Raw genomic sequence first — 16544 nt, forward strand, 5'->3', positions numbered from 1 at the left:
ATGTATGAAGGCCTTGCCTTAAAAGATGCTGAACAGATGCTACAACACCAGATATAACCCTGATTGAAAACAATCAGCAGAATTGGAGTATGGATTAGGAACCTCTACAACTCTATGATGAGATGTTTGTATGATTAGCTCAATAAATATTATCTTTATTATTCTACATTTTAATCATTTATTGCTCCTGTTTTTTATCCAAATAGGATTGAAATCCAACACTTCCTTCTGGGTGAAGCTTTGCTACGGATGATGAGTGTATATTTGTATATTTGGCGGTAAGCTTAGATTCCTTACTAATAATAATACTGGAAAACTTCCTCTTTCTCATGAGTAAGGGGGGCAGGTAGGGTCTATATTTAGTCTGAGTGGAAGAGAATTGTATTGTATTGTATTGTATTGTATTGTATTGTGTGAGTGTGTGTGTGTGTGTGTGTGTGTGTTGGGGGGGGGGTTAATAGTAGACGTGCATATTCTCAGCTTGGATGTTTCTATTTTTTCCAGAAGCTAATGCACCAGAAATAATGGCTAAAGCTTTTAGTGTGTGAGTGTGCACATGCAGTTATAAAAAGAAAAAAACTGGATAACCTTTTTTTATATTCTATTCTAAGCATATCTGAGCATGACATGTCTGTAGTTCTTGTTCTTACATTGATCATTGATCATACAGTTAGAGACACATATAATCACATAATTTAAAACAATTTATTTACTCCATAAGAGATGTTTACTGTAAAAACTCCAGATCATTAGAATAGATGTAGTTAAAGATAGATACAGTAAAAGGAAACAACATTTTACATGTTTGGTAAAGTTTGGTAGAGGGGGGATAATTATGATTATGGTGTGATGTTGTTTTTGAGAGTTGGGTTCAGCCTCTTAGTTTCAAACAAAAAAAAAACTCTTAATGCTTCATCAGACCAAAATATTTTGGACAATATCATGCTATTAACTTTGTGAAAACAGTTTGGGGACGACCTCTTTCTGTTCCAACATGACTACTGCACACCAGAGCACAAATAAGGTCTATAAAGACATGTATGAGCTAGTTTGAGAGATTGGTATCCAGACCTCAACCTCAAAGAACACCTTTGGGATGAATTATAGAGGAGTGCTTTTGGGAAAACGGTCAAAAATCCCATAAACACACTCCTAAACCTTGTGGAAAGCCAGTTTCCAGAAGATTTAAAGCTGTTATAGCTGTAAAGGATGGGACAACAGCATATGTGTGCAAAGGAAGACCAGCAAATATGTCCATTTTTCCCACAAATGCTACCTGAAAATGTCAATTTACAGAAGAATAACAGTTGAATAAATGGTTACATCACTGCCCTGGTTACGTCTGAAGGAAACTCCAAATGTTTGCGCAGCAGAGAGAAATGCTTTATGACTCAGTATGTGAGTCAGGGTTTTTAACAAAGCTGCATTTCTCTGTTTTATGTCTGTCTGGCTTGGGAGCGAGAGATGTGCCTGTTTAGATGGGAGACTTCCGTTGACATATACCCCACTTACCCCTACTTTTAATGATGCTCTGATTCATAGTTTAAGAGGAATGTGAATTCAGTAGAGGCTCAACTGAGCAGCAAATCACCATTGACTCTGCAAGACATTGTCAGGCCGCAATCAGCATTGATGTCAGTCTTATACAGTTCGTCATCAAATTATAGGCCAATCGTCCACTCAGAGTATGCATAAATAAGTGAATACAACTTAAAAACGTCTATTTATTCTTATCATGCTAAATAATGAAACCATTAAAGGGCTGATTTGAGTATAAGATCCAAATCCAGCTTTTACATCAACAATAAACAGAATACTAAATAAAATAACATTGCTGTTCCCGTAAATGAGCTGATGGAGCAGCTTTACAGCATGAAAGAGCAGGTAAGTTCCATGTCCAGAAAGCTGCACTGTTAAAATAGCAATCTGCCAAAGTCAGAGCGCACCTGACTCTTAAAGAGAATGATAAGCAAGTGCCATAAAAGATCTGACCACTCTACCCTGTGATACCGATCTTTCTTAGAGGAATTGTTTTTAACATTTCAATGATTTTCTCACAAGTTTGGAGATCCCCTTCCCCATATTTGCTTCCTAATGATAAGCCACAATGCAAGTTTACAACAAGTGCTGCTGGAAAATGAAATCCACATCTTCATAAAATTTCTTTTTAGCAGAGGCAAGCATTAGATGCTTTAAGATTTTGCGGGAAAACTTCACTGACTTTGGATGAGTTAAACATTTTGAACTGAATTACTGAAATAAAGTAACTTTTCAATGATATTCTATTTTTTGAGGTGCACTAGTACCACACTGAGTTGTGACAGGCTGTGAGAATGTCCAGCTCATCAACTTCAAGCTGATATGGGTGATTCAGTGCTGTGTGTTGCACCGCCACCTTGTGGATGATGTCATTTAATAACAGATTTTAAAGGGCATCAACTGAGGCAAACCAAATGTTTCTCTAGATTATGAAGTATTAAAATACTGTACACTACTGTTCAAAAGTTTTAGAGCACCCCTAATGTTTAAACGTCCAAAAGCAGTATGCTGTATGGCCCAATTTGTATTTCTTTTTTTGCATCCATTTCCAAAGCTAACAACATAGACACTTTTTTTCCTTTTAGTTTTAAAAACGTACAGTACTTTATTCTGTTTTTTTTTTGTTTTGTTTTGTTTTTTTGCTGCATAAGGCAACTTACAGCTAACTTTTGTACCATTAAAGTTAACAGGATTTAGAAACATTTCAGGTTATTCACTAGCAGTAAAATTAGTCAATCAAACAGATCTTGTTTTTGTATACAACCCAAATCAATTTTATAAATCTGAAGATTTGAACCCCACCAAAATTCCACTAATTTGCAGCCAGTAAATGAAAAAAAATGATAACCATTATTGCGGTGGTTGCTCTGTTGTTGCTAAGTGGTTGCTAGGCAGTTACTGTCATATCCCAGGTGTTTGCAAAGGAGTTCCTAGGTGGTTGCATGCAGTTGATAGGCTGTTGCTATGGTTTCCCAGGTGGTTGCTAAAGTGTTGCAAAGTTATAAGTTTTAACAGACAGACAGACAGACAGACAGATAGATTTACACGGTTTTGAGCACCCCAAATGTGAGCTGCTATGGTTTATGAGAGGTTGAACGTACGTTTGAAACAACGTTACCATATCAACGTTGATTCACTTTTCTAAATTAAATAACCAAATCCAACACTGAAATAACACCAACGTTGAGTAAACGTTGATTTAACCATAAAATCATGAACGTTGATTCAACGTTGAACAGTCAGCTGAGTAGACTCGACGCTGAACCCCTGGCTGGGCCTCCTATTGGCTGCCTGAGTCCATCCGGGTACTGGACACAAACTGGCCTATGAGGCAAAAGGTACCAATATGGCGGAGGTAAGAGGGAAAGCTGGGGAGAAGTGTCAGATTTTAAATCGGTTTGTTTAGCGGCTCCGCAGCGACGCGTTTACATTCTGTGGGGATATATACGGGCAGAACAGTCTGTTCTTCGGACCGGGCTGTTTTTCTGGCGGATTTTGCGGTGCTACCGGTTGTGCGGGGCGTTTTTTGTGAGCGCTCTGTCGGAGTCCGGAGGCCTTTTCGGCTTCGGATTCCGTTAGCTTATGCTAACGCTAACCGCTCCACCGACACGGTAACTAAAAAAGCGCTGTTAGCTGAAAAAACAGCTAACAGCGCTTAATTTAAAATATTCCTCCCATAAAACAGGATGTTATAATTCTGTCTGAGGCGTGTCATCGTGTTAAAGACGCTATTAGGGCAGGAGGTTGTGTTTAAAGTGTGAAATTAAAGCGCTACTCCGCGCTATCAGGGTTTGTTTATGTGTTTTTCCCGGAGCTCGGTTCACAGGAGGAGTGGGCTGCGCGGGTACACTCTTTAAACTGCAGATTTTATAATTTTCAACAGTTTTCTGGCAATAAACGTTATTTTATATTGTGACAAAAGCATTTAAACGGTGCGAACGATTGTTTAATGACCGTATTCATGCTTAGATAATGCCTGTTTTAACCTTACTACTGCTCAGAGTGTTTAATCAACGGTGTCGATTAGCTAGGGGTGGGCGGTATGGCACTGAAATAGTATCACAATATTACAGTGTGTTTTTTTGCTATAACGATATTTTTGGTGGTATGAAAAAACATTGTTTTTTTACAAATAATTTTGGGACTTCATGTGGTCCAGCAGGCTAAGGGCTGCCAGTAGGAGAAGGAGATTGCCGGTTCGAATCCTGTTCATGCAGCTTGCTATCAGCTGCTGGAGCCATGAGAAAGCACAATTGGCTTCACTTTCACTCTCTGAATGGGAAGATGTTGTTCTTTCCCTTCATCATTACTAGAGTGATGTAGGCAACCTCCATATTGTGATATTGCGATATTCTTGAAATTTTTGTTTTGGTATTTACTGTACTTACTTTGTTTGTTTTTGATGGATTTTTGTTGTTACGTTTTTTTTTTTTGTTACATTTTTTGTGACACTGATTCCGTATTATTTTTTACAAAATCATAGCATTAGTAAATTACTGTCTACTGAATGTATGAAACGCTTACATGTATACTTAATCATATTTCAATAGTTTGTTGTTACAGTAGTGTATTCTTAAAATTCATATTCTCAAGAATATAGTCGCTAAAATATCCTGAAATATTTTTTTTCTTTGGTCTTTTTTAGGCTTCCCTTGGGAGTTCGAGCCCTGGTATGTTTAGTCTTTTATTTGTTTTATTTATATTGAGTGATTTAAAATAATGCTTTTTCAGTTTAAAAGAATAGTGCTGCCCATCTTTGACGCGTATTGTTTCTCGCATGCCGTTTTCGTACAGTTGGCTCTCTGTCATCGGAGGATCATGACTTTGACCCGACAGCAGAGATGCTGGTTCATGAGTATGATGATGAACGGACATTAGAAGAGGAGGAGTCGCTGGAGGGAGAGAAGAATTTCAGCACAGAATTAGCAGACCTGGAGAAGGTAAATTTTCATTTTAATCATACATCTTTTTGAGAATATTGTGTATTGCTCACATTGTGATAAGGATGATAAAACTTTTTTTATTAGTTCTGTGGTAAACACAACACTGTTACCAGTAGAGGGAGACTCTTCCCATTTAAAAAAATTGTAAAGACCACTTCTAGTTAAGTCTCTTGAATGAGAAGTAAGCTTTTAGAAGAAGTGGATGGTAGCTTTATTTATCTTGTTTGAATTTTTCAGTAGTTCTGCATCTTCTTATTCAGTTTTTAATGTATTTATTTTTCCTACCTTGTTAGTTAATACTGAAGTGATCCAGGCTATGAAGGAACACATAAGGAATCATGTAGTAACTTGTTTAAGTGTTAAACAAACTAAAATATATGCTGCGAAGCATCAAACCACCCTTAACTCAAATTGATAAAAGGCTTAACAAATAGGAGGGGCACTGGTTGATGTATGGGTTTAGAGGTGGGGCAGGAGGGAGAGCTGATTGGTTGAGCTGCAGCTGCAGCAGTGTGTCTCTGATAAAGTTGAGACACAGATGGTTTTGACTGATCTGCATATTGTGAGTGTCTGCATACAAAATAAATTAAAGCGATAAAAGCTTATTTTAAAGGTTAGGAAATGTTTTTTGTTTGTTATTTTTAATCAGGACTTAAACATATTTCAGCTAATAATGAAAAAAATGTGGTTTATGGTTTAGTGGCTTTTTAATAAGTTGATGTATCTTGAATAATGTTGATGAGTAACCTGTTATGTTTGTATTATTGTGATTTAAGGAGGGAAATATGCCCCTGGAGGAGCTTTTGGCCATGTATCGATATGAAGCTTCAGTCAGTACGGCTGCAGGGTCGAGTTTGGACAGCTCTTCCGGAGAACTGGCTGATGATCTGCCTGATATGACTCTGGATAAGGTAACTTTTTTGTTGTGCTGTGTATAAATTGCTTATAATGGTTTGCAACAGAAAGCTATGTGTCTGCATGCAGAAGCGTATGGATTTGTGTAGATATTTCTTTTTCATTTTAGGTTAATATATAAAATTTAATAAACAAAAGGCAGCTGGTTATTTCTATAACTGCAAACTTTGCCTGATTAATGATTCTACTGATATTTTTATGTAATTAATTTATTGTTTCCTTTCTGTAGGAGGAAATAGCCAAAGACTTGCTTTCAGGTGATTATGAGGAAGACACGCAATCATCAGCAGATGACCTCACCCCTTCTGTTACCTCTCATGAAGCCACTGATTTCTTCCCAAGAACTCTTAGATGTAAGTCACTTAGAAACTAAAGCATTAATGTTAAAAATGTTTAATTATTTTGTGGAATACAGCTCTGAAAAAATGAAGAGAGCACTTCATATTCTGAATCAGTTTCTCTGATTTTGCTATTTATAGGTTTATATTTGAGTAAAGTGAACATTGTTGTTTTATTCTATAAACTACAGACAACATTTCTCCCAAATTCCAAATACAAATATTCTCGTTTAGAGCATTTATTTACAGAAAACGAGAAAACAAGTTCATATTCATAAAGTTATAAAGGAATAAAAGAATAACCCTGGTGGTTTTTAATCATAGTTTTCTTCATGCATCTTGGCATGATGTTCTCCTCCACCAGTCTTACACACTGCTTTTGGATAACTTTATGCTGCTTTACTCCTGGTGCAAAAATTAAAACAGTTTAGCTTTTTAAGTTTGATGGTTTGTGATTATCAATCTTCCTCTTGATTATATTCCAGAGGTTTTCAATTTGGTAAAATCAAAGAAACCCATAATTTTAAGTGCTCTCTTATTTTTTTCCAGTGCTGCATAAGTAAAATGCTTTTATGTGAGTGTATTAATGTAACATAATGACTCGTACATTGATATCATGAAATTCTGCTCAGTTGCTAATCTTTTATTACATACTTTGTGTAAGATCTAAGCTGTTCTTACGATGTGGATAATCTTGTAATTACACAAGTTAAGTCTGAGCTCATTCAGTGCTGCTTATGATGCTAATAATCCCTTAATTATGTGCTTTGTGTCTGATTACAGCCAGTGCTACTTATGATGGTGATAAAGAGTCTGAGGGAGAAGAGGACGGTCTCAGTCCAGAGGACTCGAGGAAGGTCAGTGTAGTTTACTGCAAGATTATATTGTAGTAATTTAAAAAACTTAGTTGTCATACATTCATTTATAGCCTAATTCCTGCTCTCCAGATTTTTTTCAGGCTTATGTACTGATTTTAAACTATAAATTAGGCTTTTGTTCTAATAAAGCAGATAAAAATTGTACTAATCAATTAATTAGCTTTTGGAGCCAAACAAGTGTATTTCGGCATGATAGATGAAATGTACTTTCTGGAATCAAAGTTTTAAACCCTATGGAGAAATGCAGTGTAAAGCTCTTCAGGTGGAAGCATTATTAAACATAGCTTATCAAGCTCTAAAAACATTAGTTTGTGTGTAATTCCTTTAGTTTTGTGACTGTTGGTGCAATATTTCAACGGTGGTATTAATGGGGTAGTGGTGTTAAAGTCTATACTCTGCTGTTAGTTTTACACATTCTACAAAAATGTGATTTTTGAATCAGATACGATCAAAAAGTTGCAAACTGACCAATAAAGCAACATTGGAATTCATAGGATTCTGTTGTTGTAGTGTTTTTATGAAGATGCAGATTTCATTTTCCAGCAGGATTTGGCACACTGCCCATACTGCCAAAAGTACCAATTGATCTTATATTATAATCTAATTTTCGGAGACACTGATTTTTGTTTATGTGTTTTCATTGGCTGTAAACCATAATCATCAATAATAAAAGAAATAAACGCCTAAAGTAGATCATTCTGTGTGTAATACATCTATATAATATATGAGTTTCACATTTTGTACTGAATTACTAAAATAAAGTAACTTTTGTAACAAGATGCACCTGTGTATATATATATGATTTGATTTCTTAAATGAGAGAAATAGAGTTTGCAACTTTTGGCTTAAATTAGTCAGATCCATGAGTTTTTAATGAGTTTTTTCTATATCTATTTTCTCTTTTGCAGGAAATCATGGTTGGATCGCAGTATCAAGCAGAGGTTCCTTCAGGCCTCAGTTTCTACACAGACAATGATAAAGGTGGGTATTTTTTTTCTGCAGTTTTAATCTTTTCTACAGTATTGCTTGTAGTTTTAAATGAAATATATTCTTAATGTTTGTTCCTTTGAGGTTTTAACCCCGTGTTAACCCTGTTTTTAAACTTTGTTTTGTAGTGTTTGAGGAGGAGGATCAGCTGCTGTGGAGTCCTGATGTACTGTCAGAAAAGAAGGTGGAAGACTACCTCAGAGAGGCGCTCTCTCGGTCTACAGACAGCGGAACAGGAAACTCTACATTTAGGGGACACATACAAGACAATGAACAGGTCTGTAATGCTATTGTTTACACACCTTTTATTTGATTTTACAGAATTTATTGAGTATAATGAGATTGTAAATCAGATGTTCCTAAATTTCCTGTTTTCCTGTTCTTGACTAATTTTTGTGTAATTCCTGTTTTTTAGGCTTTATATGAGCTTGTAAAATGTAACTACAACACGAGTGAAGCCCTGGCGTGTTACAGTAGTAACCTCAAGTCTTCAAAAGGTGAGGTTTTTTTTAAACCAGTTTATTTTGTACTAGTTACACACTAGTTCACTAGTTCACATTCTGCTCTGTTTAGCCGATCTTGATCTATTGGTTCAGAAATTGTTGGTAAAACCCTGTTTTAAAATCGACTAGATATGAAATAAACTTATCACTTTCTGTTTCTTTATATTTGAAGAATTGCCACCATGGTCTGAAGAAGAGTGCAGAAATTTTGAACATGCACTTCAGATTTATGAAAAGAACTTCCATCTAATTCAGAAAAACAAGGTACATGCTTTTATTTATTTTTTTTTATATCTCAGTTAATTTGTATGCTAGTGTTTTTTGTTTGTTTGCACCTGCAGAAACAAAAAAGATTAAAGTATTTTAAAGTATTTTACATTCTGTATTTTTAGGTTCCTACGAGGACAGTTGCGGAGTGTGTAGCCTTCTACTACATGTGGAAAAAGTCAGAACGGTTCGACTATTTCGTTCAACAAAATCGATTTGGGAAAAAGAAATACAGTATCTACCCAGGAGTGACGTAAGTAAATCAAATTTAATTTTAAGAAATTTAGATTAACCTAAAATAGGGAAGATAGATTTAATAGGGCTCTGCAAATTACACTTTTTATATGAATTTCTTCTGACAGAAATAAATACAAAATACAAATAAGTATTTAATACACTGCCGATTTTGCAAGATTTACAACTACAACAATTAAAATGTAAATGTTCTGTTACAAATATCATATGTGAAAAAGAAAGTAAACAGAGACATAGAGCCTTTAAACAAAGTAGACGTTTACAATATAATCCTGCTGCACAGATGCAGATGTAACACTGGTGATCTCTCTTTTTTTCAGAGACCTGATGGACCGGCTCGTGGATGAAGCAGAAGGCCTGGCGGTGGACAGCTCTTCTTCTGTGTGTTCTGGTGGAGCCGGAGGGAGGATGGAGGTATCGGCAGAACAGCAGCTCGGTCTTCTCAACACCATCACTGCTAGTGATCTAACGGGTGAGTTCACCTTCCTGTAATGTTCTAGAGTTGTTTTTTATATCTGTAGTTGGTTGTAGTTTCTATGGTCCAGATCAGTTGATGTTTATTTGGAGTGTTTCTCAATCTGTTTGGTTTAGTTTCACACAGGCATAAACCTAAACGCACCAAAATGAGCACCAGTAAACCACACGTGCTGCACGTACTGCGCTCAGTGTGTAAACAGCATGGAGCAGCAGAGACAGCATTTGTTTATAGCTTTGATAAATAGCATTATCTGACTAATATATCAGATTAAACTGCGCCGTATCAGCAGTTTAGCTCAAATAAAAACAGGAGTATGTTTGATAGTTGGGTTGAATTGAGACCGGATCATGTTCTCACCACAAGTGAACCAGAGCTCCGGAGTTTGTTTGGGAATGGACCGAGACCTGTTGGAGTTGAAGTTTTCACACCTGCTCAATTGAGCTCAATCTCACTAAGAGTGCAAACCAACCACAGTCTGTTTAAACCAGATCAAACAGTGCTGGTGTGAAAATGTCCTAAGGTTCTCCAAGATCAGAACTGTTTATGCTTGATCTTTATATGCTTGAAAATCTCAAGTTGATATTATTTTTATTATTATTCGCTTTATTATTTACATTTTACATCGCCCACCCCTAGTTAATACCACATTTTAAATTGTCTTCATCCTCAGCTCTGAGTAACAGCGTGGCGTCCGTCTGCAGTCCGGCAGAAATGAGCTGCTTAGACTCCTCCTACTTCCCCCCTCTGGAGAGTTTACACCGCGGAGCGCTGGGTCACGACGAGGCGCTCGGCTACCCCGCGGCCGGCGACTCCGGCTGCCTCGGCGTGCTGGACTCCGCCTTCTACCGCTCGGACCTGGGTCAGCTGGGAGTGTGCAGCAGTAAGGACTGCGAGCGTCCCTCCAAACGCCTAAAAATGGGCCTGTCCGAGACCTTCATCAACGACATGGCCGTCACAAACCTGGGCGTGGACTTCGAGGGCAGACGCACGCATCGCATCACGGGAGCCAAAATGGCCGTCTCCGTTACAGACTTCAGTAGCATAGCGGGAGGAGAAGCGAACAGTTTCATCAGCTCTCACTCTCGCCACCACCAACACACCGCACTGCAGTCTGACTGACCTCAGTGCACAAACACACACTCACACAATTACACTCACACACACACACAAACATACATACATACATACAAACATATATACAGCTCTGGAAAAAAATAAGAGAGCACTTCAGTTTCTGAATCAGTTTCTCTGATTTTACTATTTATAGGTTTATGTTTGAGTAAAATGAACATTGTTGTTTTATTCTATAAACTACAGACAACATTTCTCCCAAATTACAAATAAAAATATTCTCATTTAGAGCATTTATTTACAGAAAATGAGAAATGACTGAAATAACAAAAAAGATGCAGAACTTTCAGACCTCAAATAATGCAAAGAAAACAAGTTCATATTCATAAAGTTTTAAGAGTTCAGAAATAATCAATATTTGGGGAAATTACTCTTATTTCTTGGCTTGTTCCCCTCCACCAGTTTTACACACTGCTTTTGGATGACATTATGCCACTCCATGTGCAAACAAAACTTTGAAATATAATCAAAAAGAAGATGGATGATCACAAGCCATCAAACCACCAAGCTAAACTGCTTAAATATTTGCAGCAGGAGTGTAATAAGCATAAAGTTATCCAAAATCAGTGTGTAAGACTGGTGGAGGAGAACATGATGCCAAGAAATCAGGGTTATTCCACTGCTTTTACTGACTTCTAAACTTTTAAAACATTACTTTTATACATCTGTAGTTTATAAAATACAATAACAATGTTCATTTTACTCAAAAAATGTATAGCTATAAATAGTAAAATCAGAGAAATGATTCATTTTGAAGTGGTCTCTTATTTTTTTTTTTCCAGAGCTCTGTATATACACATACATACACACACAAAAACACACCCCTCGATCCAGCCTGTACAGATATTCCCACTGACTGAACCTTAGTTTGTTTTCTAATTATCTATTAATATACTTTTTTTTTGTTTGTTTGTTTTGTTAATTTTCTTTTTTTTTGTTTGTTTTTTGTAATATGACATCAGTGATGTCTTTATTGTACAGAGCTAAGAAATCTTGATTTCTCAAGAGTTTAAATAGCCATTTATTTTTCTGGTCCTTTTAGATATTTAATAATATCCATATATCCACGACGATTTACAGTTGATGAACCCAAATGCTGGAGTCCTCAACCCTATAGAATAACGGCGCCCTGCAGATTTACTCACGGAAACTTACAAACGTAATGTTGCCAGGAGCTGCGTTGATGACGACTTCTTCTTCTTCTTCTTCTTCTACTTTTTTTTGTATATTTTAATGTTTGTAAGTTGTTTTTCTAAACTGGTACTATTTTCAGTGTTTACACAAAAACCGAGAGACACCGGGCCTTGGCAAATGTAGCATTTTGTATATCGAGAAAAGATTTTGTCTTTAAATTGAGATATTTCTTGAAGTAAAACAGCGACGTGTATAACAATGAAGAGCACTTCTAAGAGCTTAGAACGTTTTGGCTTTCCATGTTTCCTTTTTCCTTATTTTTTTTTTGTTATTTGTTTTGTTATTTGTTTGTTTATTGCTCTGCTTTGTGAATGCATGCATGCAACATATCCTGCCTGCATTAATATTTTTTTTTATTTAGTTTTTTGGCACCCTGACCCGAGACGGCCACTTAATTATTATTATTATTATTTAGTGTTTTCTACAGAAGAATTGCATATTCTTATCGTCTAATTTGTGGTAGCTGTGATTTGGTTGTTCTAGTTGGGCTGGATTTAAGTGTGTTTAAGCTTTAAGAGCAAAAGAAATCCTCACTGTTAAAAAAACAGATATCTGATATCTGCCAGGGTTCTTATGTGACTTGAAAACAAACCTAAACCTTAAAATGCGGCTGATTGCACTTCTGATTGTGCGCAGATGTCCCAGAATTACAGAAAAAGCAACAGAAACATTTACAGAGGAATAAGCGAGAATGATAACTGGTGTTTAAGCAGTTCTAGACCTCACTGTTTAAAGGGCTGCAAATGATGATTATTTTTTAGTATTTTAGTAGTCGACTAATTTTATGATTTATATTTTCGATTAGTTGATTACTGAGCGATTTGTATTTCTGCCATGTCCTTCATCTCGAAAAACAACAGAGAAACAGCTAAACACAAGATTTAAAAGACATTTAAATGTCTGGATGTTGTTTAAAATGTAGAAAGTTCTGATATTTAGTGAGAAAATATGTAATCTGCGGGTCTGTTGCAAATTAACAAATGAACAATTAGTCAACAATTAATTTTTTATTTTGTAGGCGACCAATTGAATTAATCAACATTGTCAATTATATCGACTAATCGTTGCAGCCCTACTTTTGAGGTTGATGATTATTTTGATGATAAGAAGATAATGCTTTTCAGTGAGAATTTTTTTTTTTTGGCCAGGCTCATTCCCCCCTTAAGTTTGTCGACAGTATTATATAAATCTTTAATGTATTTCAGTTGTAAATATGTTAAAAGACAAGAAAGAGAGCTTTTTTGTCTTCATGATCCTTTGGAGGATTTAAGTCCAACTTAAATACGAAGCCACTGCTCACGGTCTCATCGGTTACAGATCGGTTTCTCACAGTATAGATAAATACTGTTCTGCCATAAACTGTTTGCTAATGCGGTTCTGCGGTTCTTCAGTTCTCGTAAACGTGATGTTGATACAGTTGATAGCTTTGGTAATTATCGAGTGTTACTTTAGCTATGCAGAACTGCTGTAGCTGCACCAGAGGTACCGCAGATTTCTGAATGTTTGACCTGATTTGACCTCTTAATTGTTATTAAGCTTGCTGTCTTGATATTGTTCATTGTTAAGAGATGTCCTCCTTCTATTCCACCACGTTTGTGTTCTGTATGCAGCTGAAGAGAATCAGAGAAAACAGAATAGGATAACATTTTTAGCTGGTGCGTTTGATGCTGGTGGAAAATCACATACTAACATTAGCTGCGAGTTAGCGGAGAACTAGCTAACATCAGCAGCAAGCTAGCTAACATTACCAGGGAGAGAACTAAGGGTACCATAGAGCTAGCTAACATACTCAGCAAGCTAGCTTATGTTACTGGGGAAAGAACTAAGGTTAGCCGAGAGCTTGCTAACATCAGCAGCAAGCTAACTAGCTAATGTTACCAGCGAGAGAACTAAGGTTAGCGGCTAACTAGCTAACATCAGCCACGAGCTACCTAACGTTCCTGAGGAGAGACCTAAGGTTAGAGGAGTTAACTTAAGCGATGAGCTAGCTAATGTTACCAGGGAGCTAACTAACATTAGCAGCAAGCTAGCTAATGTTACCGGGGAGAGCACTAAGGTTAGCCGAGAGCTAGCTAACATCAGCCACTAGCTAGGTAACGTTTCAGGGGAGAGAACTAAGGTTAGCTTAGAGCTAACTAACATTAGCAGCAAGCTAGCTAATGTTACCAGGGAGAGAACTAAGGTTAGAAGAGTTAACTTTAGCAGTGAGCTTGCTAATATATTAATGTTAGCTACAAGTTAGCAGAGAGCTAGCTAACATGCTAACATGTTCTGCATCACAGTGGAACTAAATTTTAAAAAAGATTATATAAAAAGTGGGATTTCCAATACAAAAAACAATTTTCTATTAAATTAATTCAATTATGACTCCTTATGGGCCTTAAATTATATCTATTCGGGTCTTAAAAAGAATTAAATATGACTTTTAAAATGGAGCAACTGAAGAAACTTTCAGTTGTCGAAATGTATAAAATAGCTAGAAAGCTTTAGAAACTCGACACTTGAAACCTTTGTTTTTCTCTTTTTTCTTCTGTTCATCCAGAACACAAACGTCTAAATGGAATAATTTAGAGTTTATACTTTAATGTCCTGGACGGGTTTTCCTTTTCCCGGAAGTTGGTGATGCAAAACTGTTAACGTTCCTGTTTTTCACGGCAATAATGTGTGTAGATATGTACAGATTGTTTTATTCTCATATTTCTTATATTCCTTAAAGAACATTTATTATACTTCTCTTTTTTCCTTTTCTTTTTTTAATTTGCTGCAGTGAGAGACGAGAGACATCTAAAGCCATGCATGCCCAGATGTGGCTGTTTGCAAATTAATTACCACTAAAAACTAAAATTCTTTTTATTTTTATCTTTTTTATTTTTGTTGTTTCTAGGGGGTGGGACTGGGAGGGGGAGGTTATATAGGGGTGGGAATTGATGGATGTATAGATGGTTGTGTGGCACATAACTCACATTTTTAGTGATATCGATTTGATTTTTGATTTTGGGAAGCCCCACTACATGATTACATGAATAGCAAGACTATTCTCCTTATTATATATGTAGATAACAGATTTTTACATGCATCCCAAATATACTTACATAAATTTCATATATATTTTGCAGAAGCTGCTACTGGTAATGTGAAAACTACACCTCAGCTGTCTAATCAAACACAGAATATGTTGTTTTTTACTAACAAAGTTCAAGAACAGTTAAAATTATGGTTTACGCTTTTCCTGCTAAAAGAGGAATATTTCTCTTCTTATTTTACTATTTAAAAACATGCTTAAAACAAAGAAATTCAGATTTCCACCAAGAATAGATAGAACTAGAGCCCTAGAACATGAATGTAAGCTGCCTCAGCATTGAACCCAGTACAGGATCGATGTACTAAAGGTTTTAAAAGGGTTTAAAAAATATTGTTTCACCTGCATTTGGAAACCTTTCTAAAAAATACACCACCTATAAACCACCTGAGACACCTTCCCCAGAGATCAAGCATCAAACATACATTTTTGTCTTTTTTTTCCCACTATGTTATATTTTGGATAAAATAGTAAAATCTTTGGAGAAAATAATAATGTATTTAAAAAGATGTATCGACCAATAGAATTCGCGTAAGACACTTTTTAAACTTTTTGATGTTTAAAAAAAATTGCTTGGAAGATGTTCTCAATGGTTTCGGGTGTGTGTGTGTGTGTGTGTGTGTGTGTGTGTGTGTGTGTGTGCGCTTGTTTCTTAATTTTATTTAACTGGAAAAAACAAAATGTTTGATAGACTTGCCGTATCAGATTCATTCATGGGGGAGAAATATAGAGAAGGGATTTAAAAAAAAAAAAAAAAAAAACACATTTGTGAATAAGACCAACATATACTATAAATGTTTATCCAGAAATATAGACAATCATAACATTTAATAACTGAATAACTGAATTATTCAGACATATTGTTTATAACATGTAAATACAATTGTATTGCTTTTTTTTCGTTTTGGTTTGTTTTAGGCATTATTTTGTATTTTTTTTGTTGTACTTTATTACTTGATGTTAAACCTCCAGAAATAAAGCTCTGGAAACAGTTGTGAGATAGTATGAAGTCTCTCTGTGTTCATTACTAATTCTGTTAACGTTAACACATCTGATTAATCTGGAAACGATTAATGAATTATGTGACGACGTAGGCCTGGACAATAATTCGATATCGGTATTTATCGCGATAAGAAATGTTTCAATAGCGGTGATATCATTTTTGTGGTATATCGATATGTATTATTTACAGATCTGTCACGGACATGCGATTTACTGGCGTCAGCTCGCCGCACAGCTGAACACAATCAGCTTCCGTAGCTGGACTATCTCTGTGCGTGATGACGTAATCACATAGGCACGTAGCCAGATAGGCTAGGCTAGGCTAGATTTGGCTAGGCTAGGCTAGGCTCGGGTCCGCTACGCATCTAAAATGCCTTGCGCTGGAGCCAAACGGAGCCGGCACGAGCGGATCCAAGGTTAAGGTAGGCTCGGTTTGCATCTGAAATGTTCCGCGCTGGAGTGGAACGGAACGGAACCGAGCCTAGCCTAGCCACGGGTCCGCTCGGTCCGCCTACGGGTTCGCTCGGTCCGCCTC

The 16544-nt window shown here is 36.4% G+C and overlaps 1 protein-coding gene across 1 annotated transcript; it reads left to right on the plus strand.

The window, feature by feature from the left end:
- Nucleotides 1-3325: 3325 nt before the first annotated feature.
- On the plus strand, nt 3326-15636 carry mier3b (mesoderm induction early response 1, family member 3 b). The gene is made up of 13 exons (XM_007229107.3): nt 3326-3394; nt 4685-4709; nt 4834-4979; nt 5759-5893; nt 6127-6250; nt 7019-7092; nt 8022-8094; nt 8229-8377; nt 8516-8597; nt 8776-8867; nt 8996-9123; nt 9446-9597; nt 10274-15636. The coding sequence occupies exons 1-13, from the start codon at nt 3386-3388 to the stop codon at nt 10720-10722; spliced, it is 1638 nt and encodes a 545-aa protein (XP_007229169.3). The 5' UTR covers nt 3326-3385; the 3' UTR covers nt 10723-15636.
- Nucleotides 15637-16544: the final 908 nt, after the last annotated feature.

Source organism: Astyanax mexicanus, chromosome 12 (genome assembly GCF_023375975.1).
Source record: "Astyanax mexicanus isolate ESR-SI-001 chromosome 12, AstMex3_surface, whole genome shotgun sequence".
Lineage (NCBI taxonomy): Eukaryota > Metazoa > Chordata > Actinopteri > Characiformes > Acestrorhamphidae > Astyanax > Astyanax mexicanus.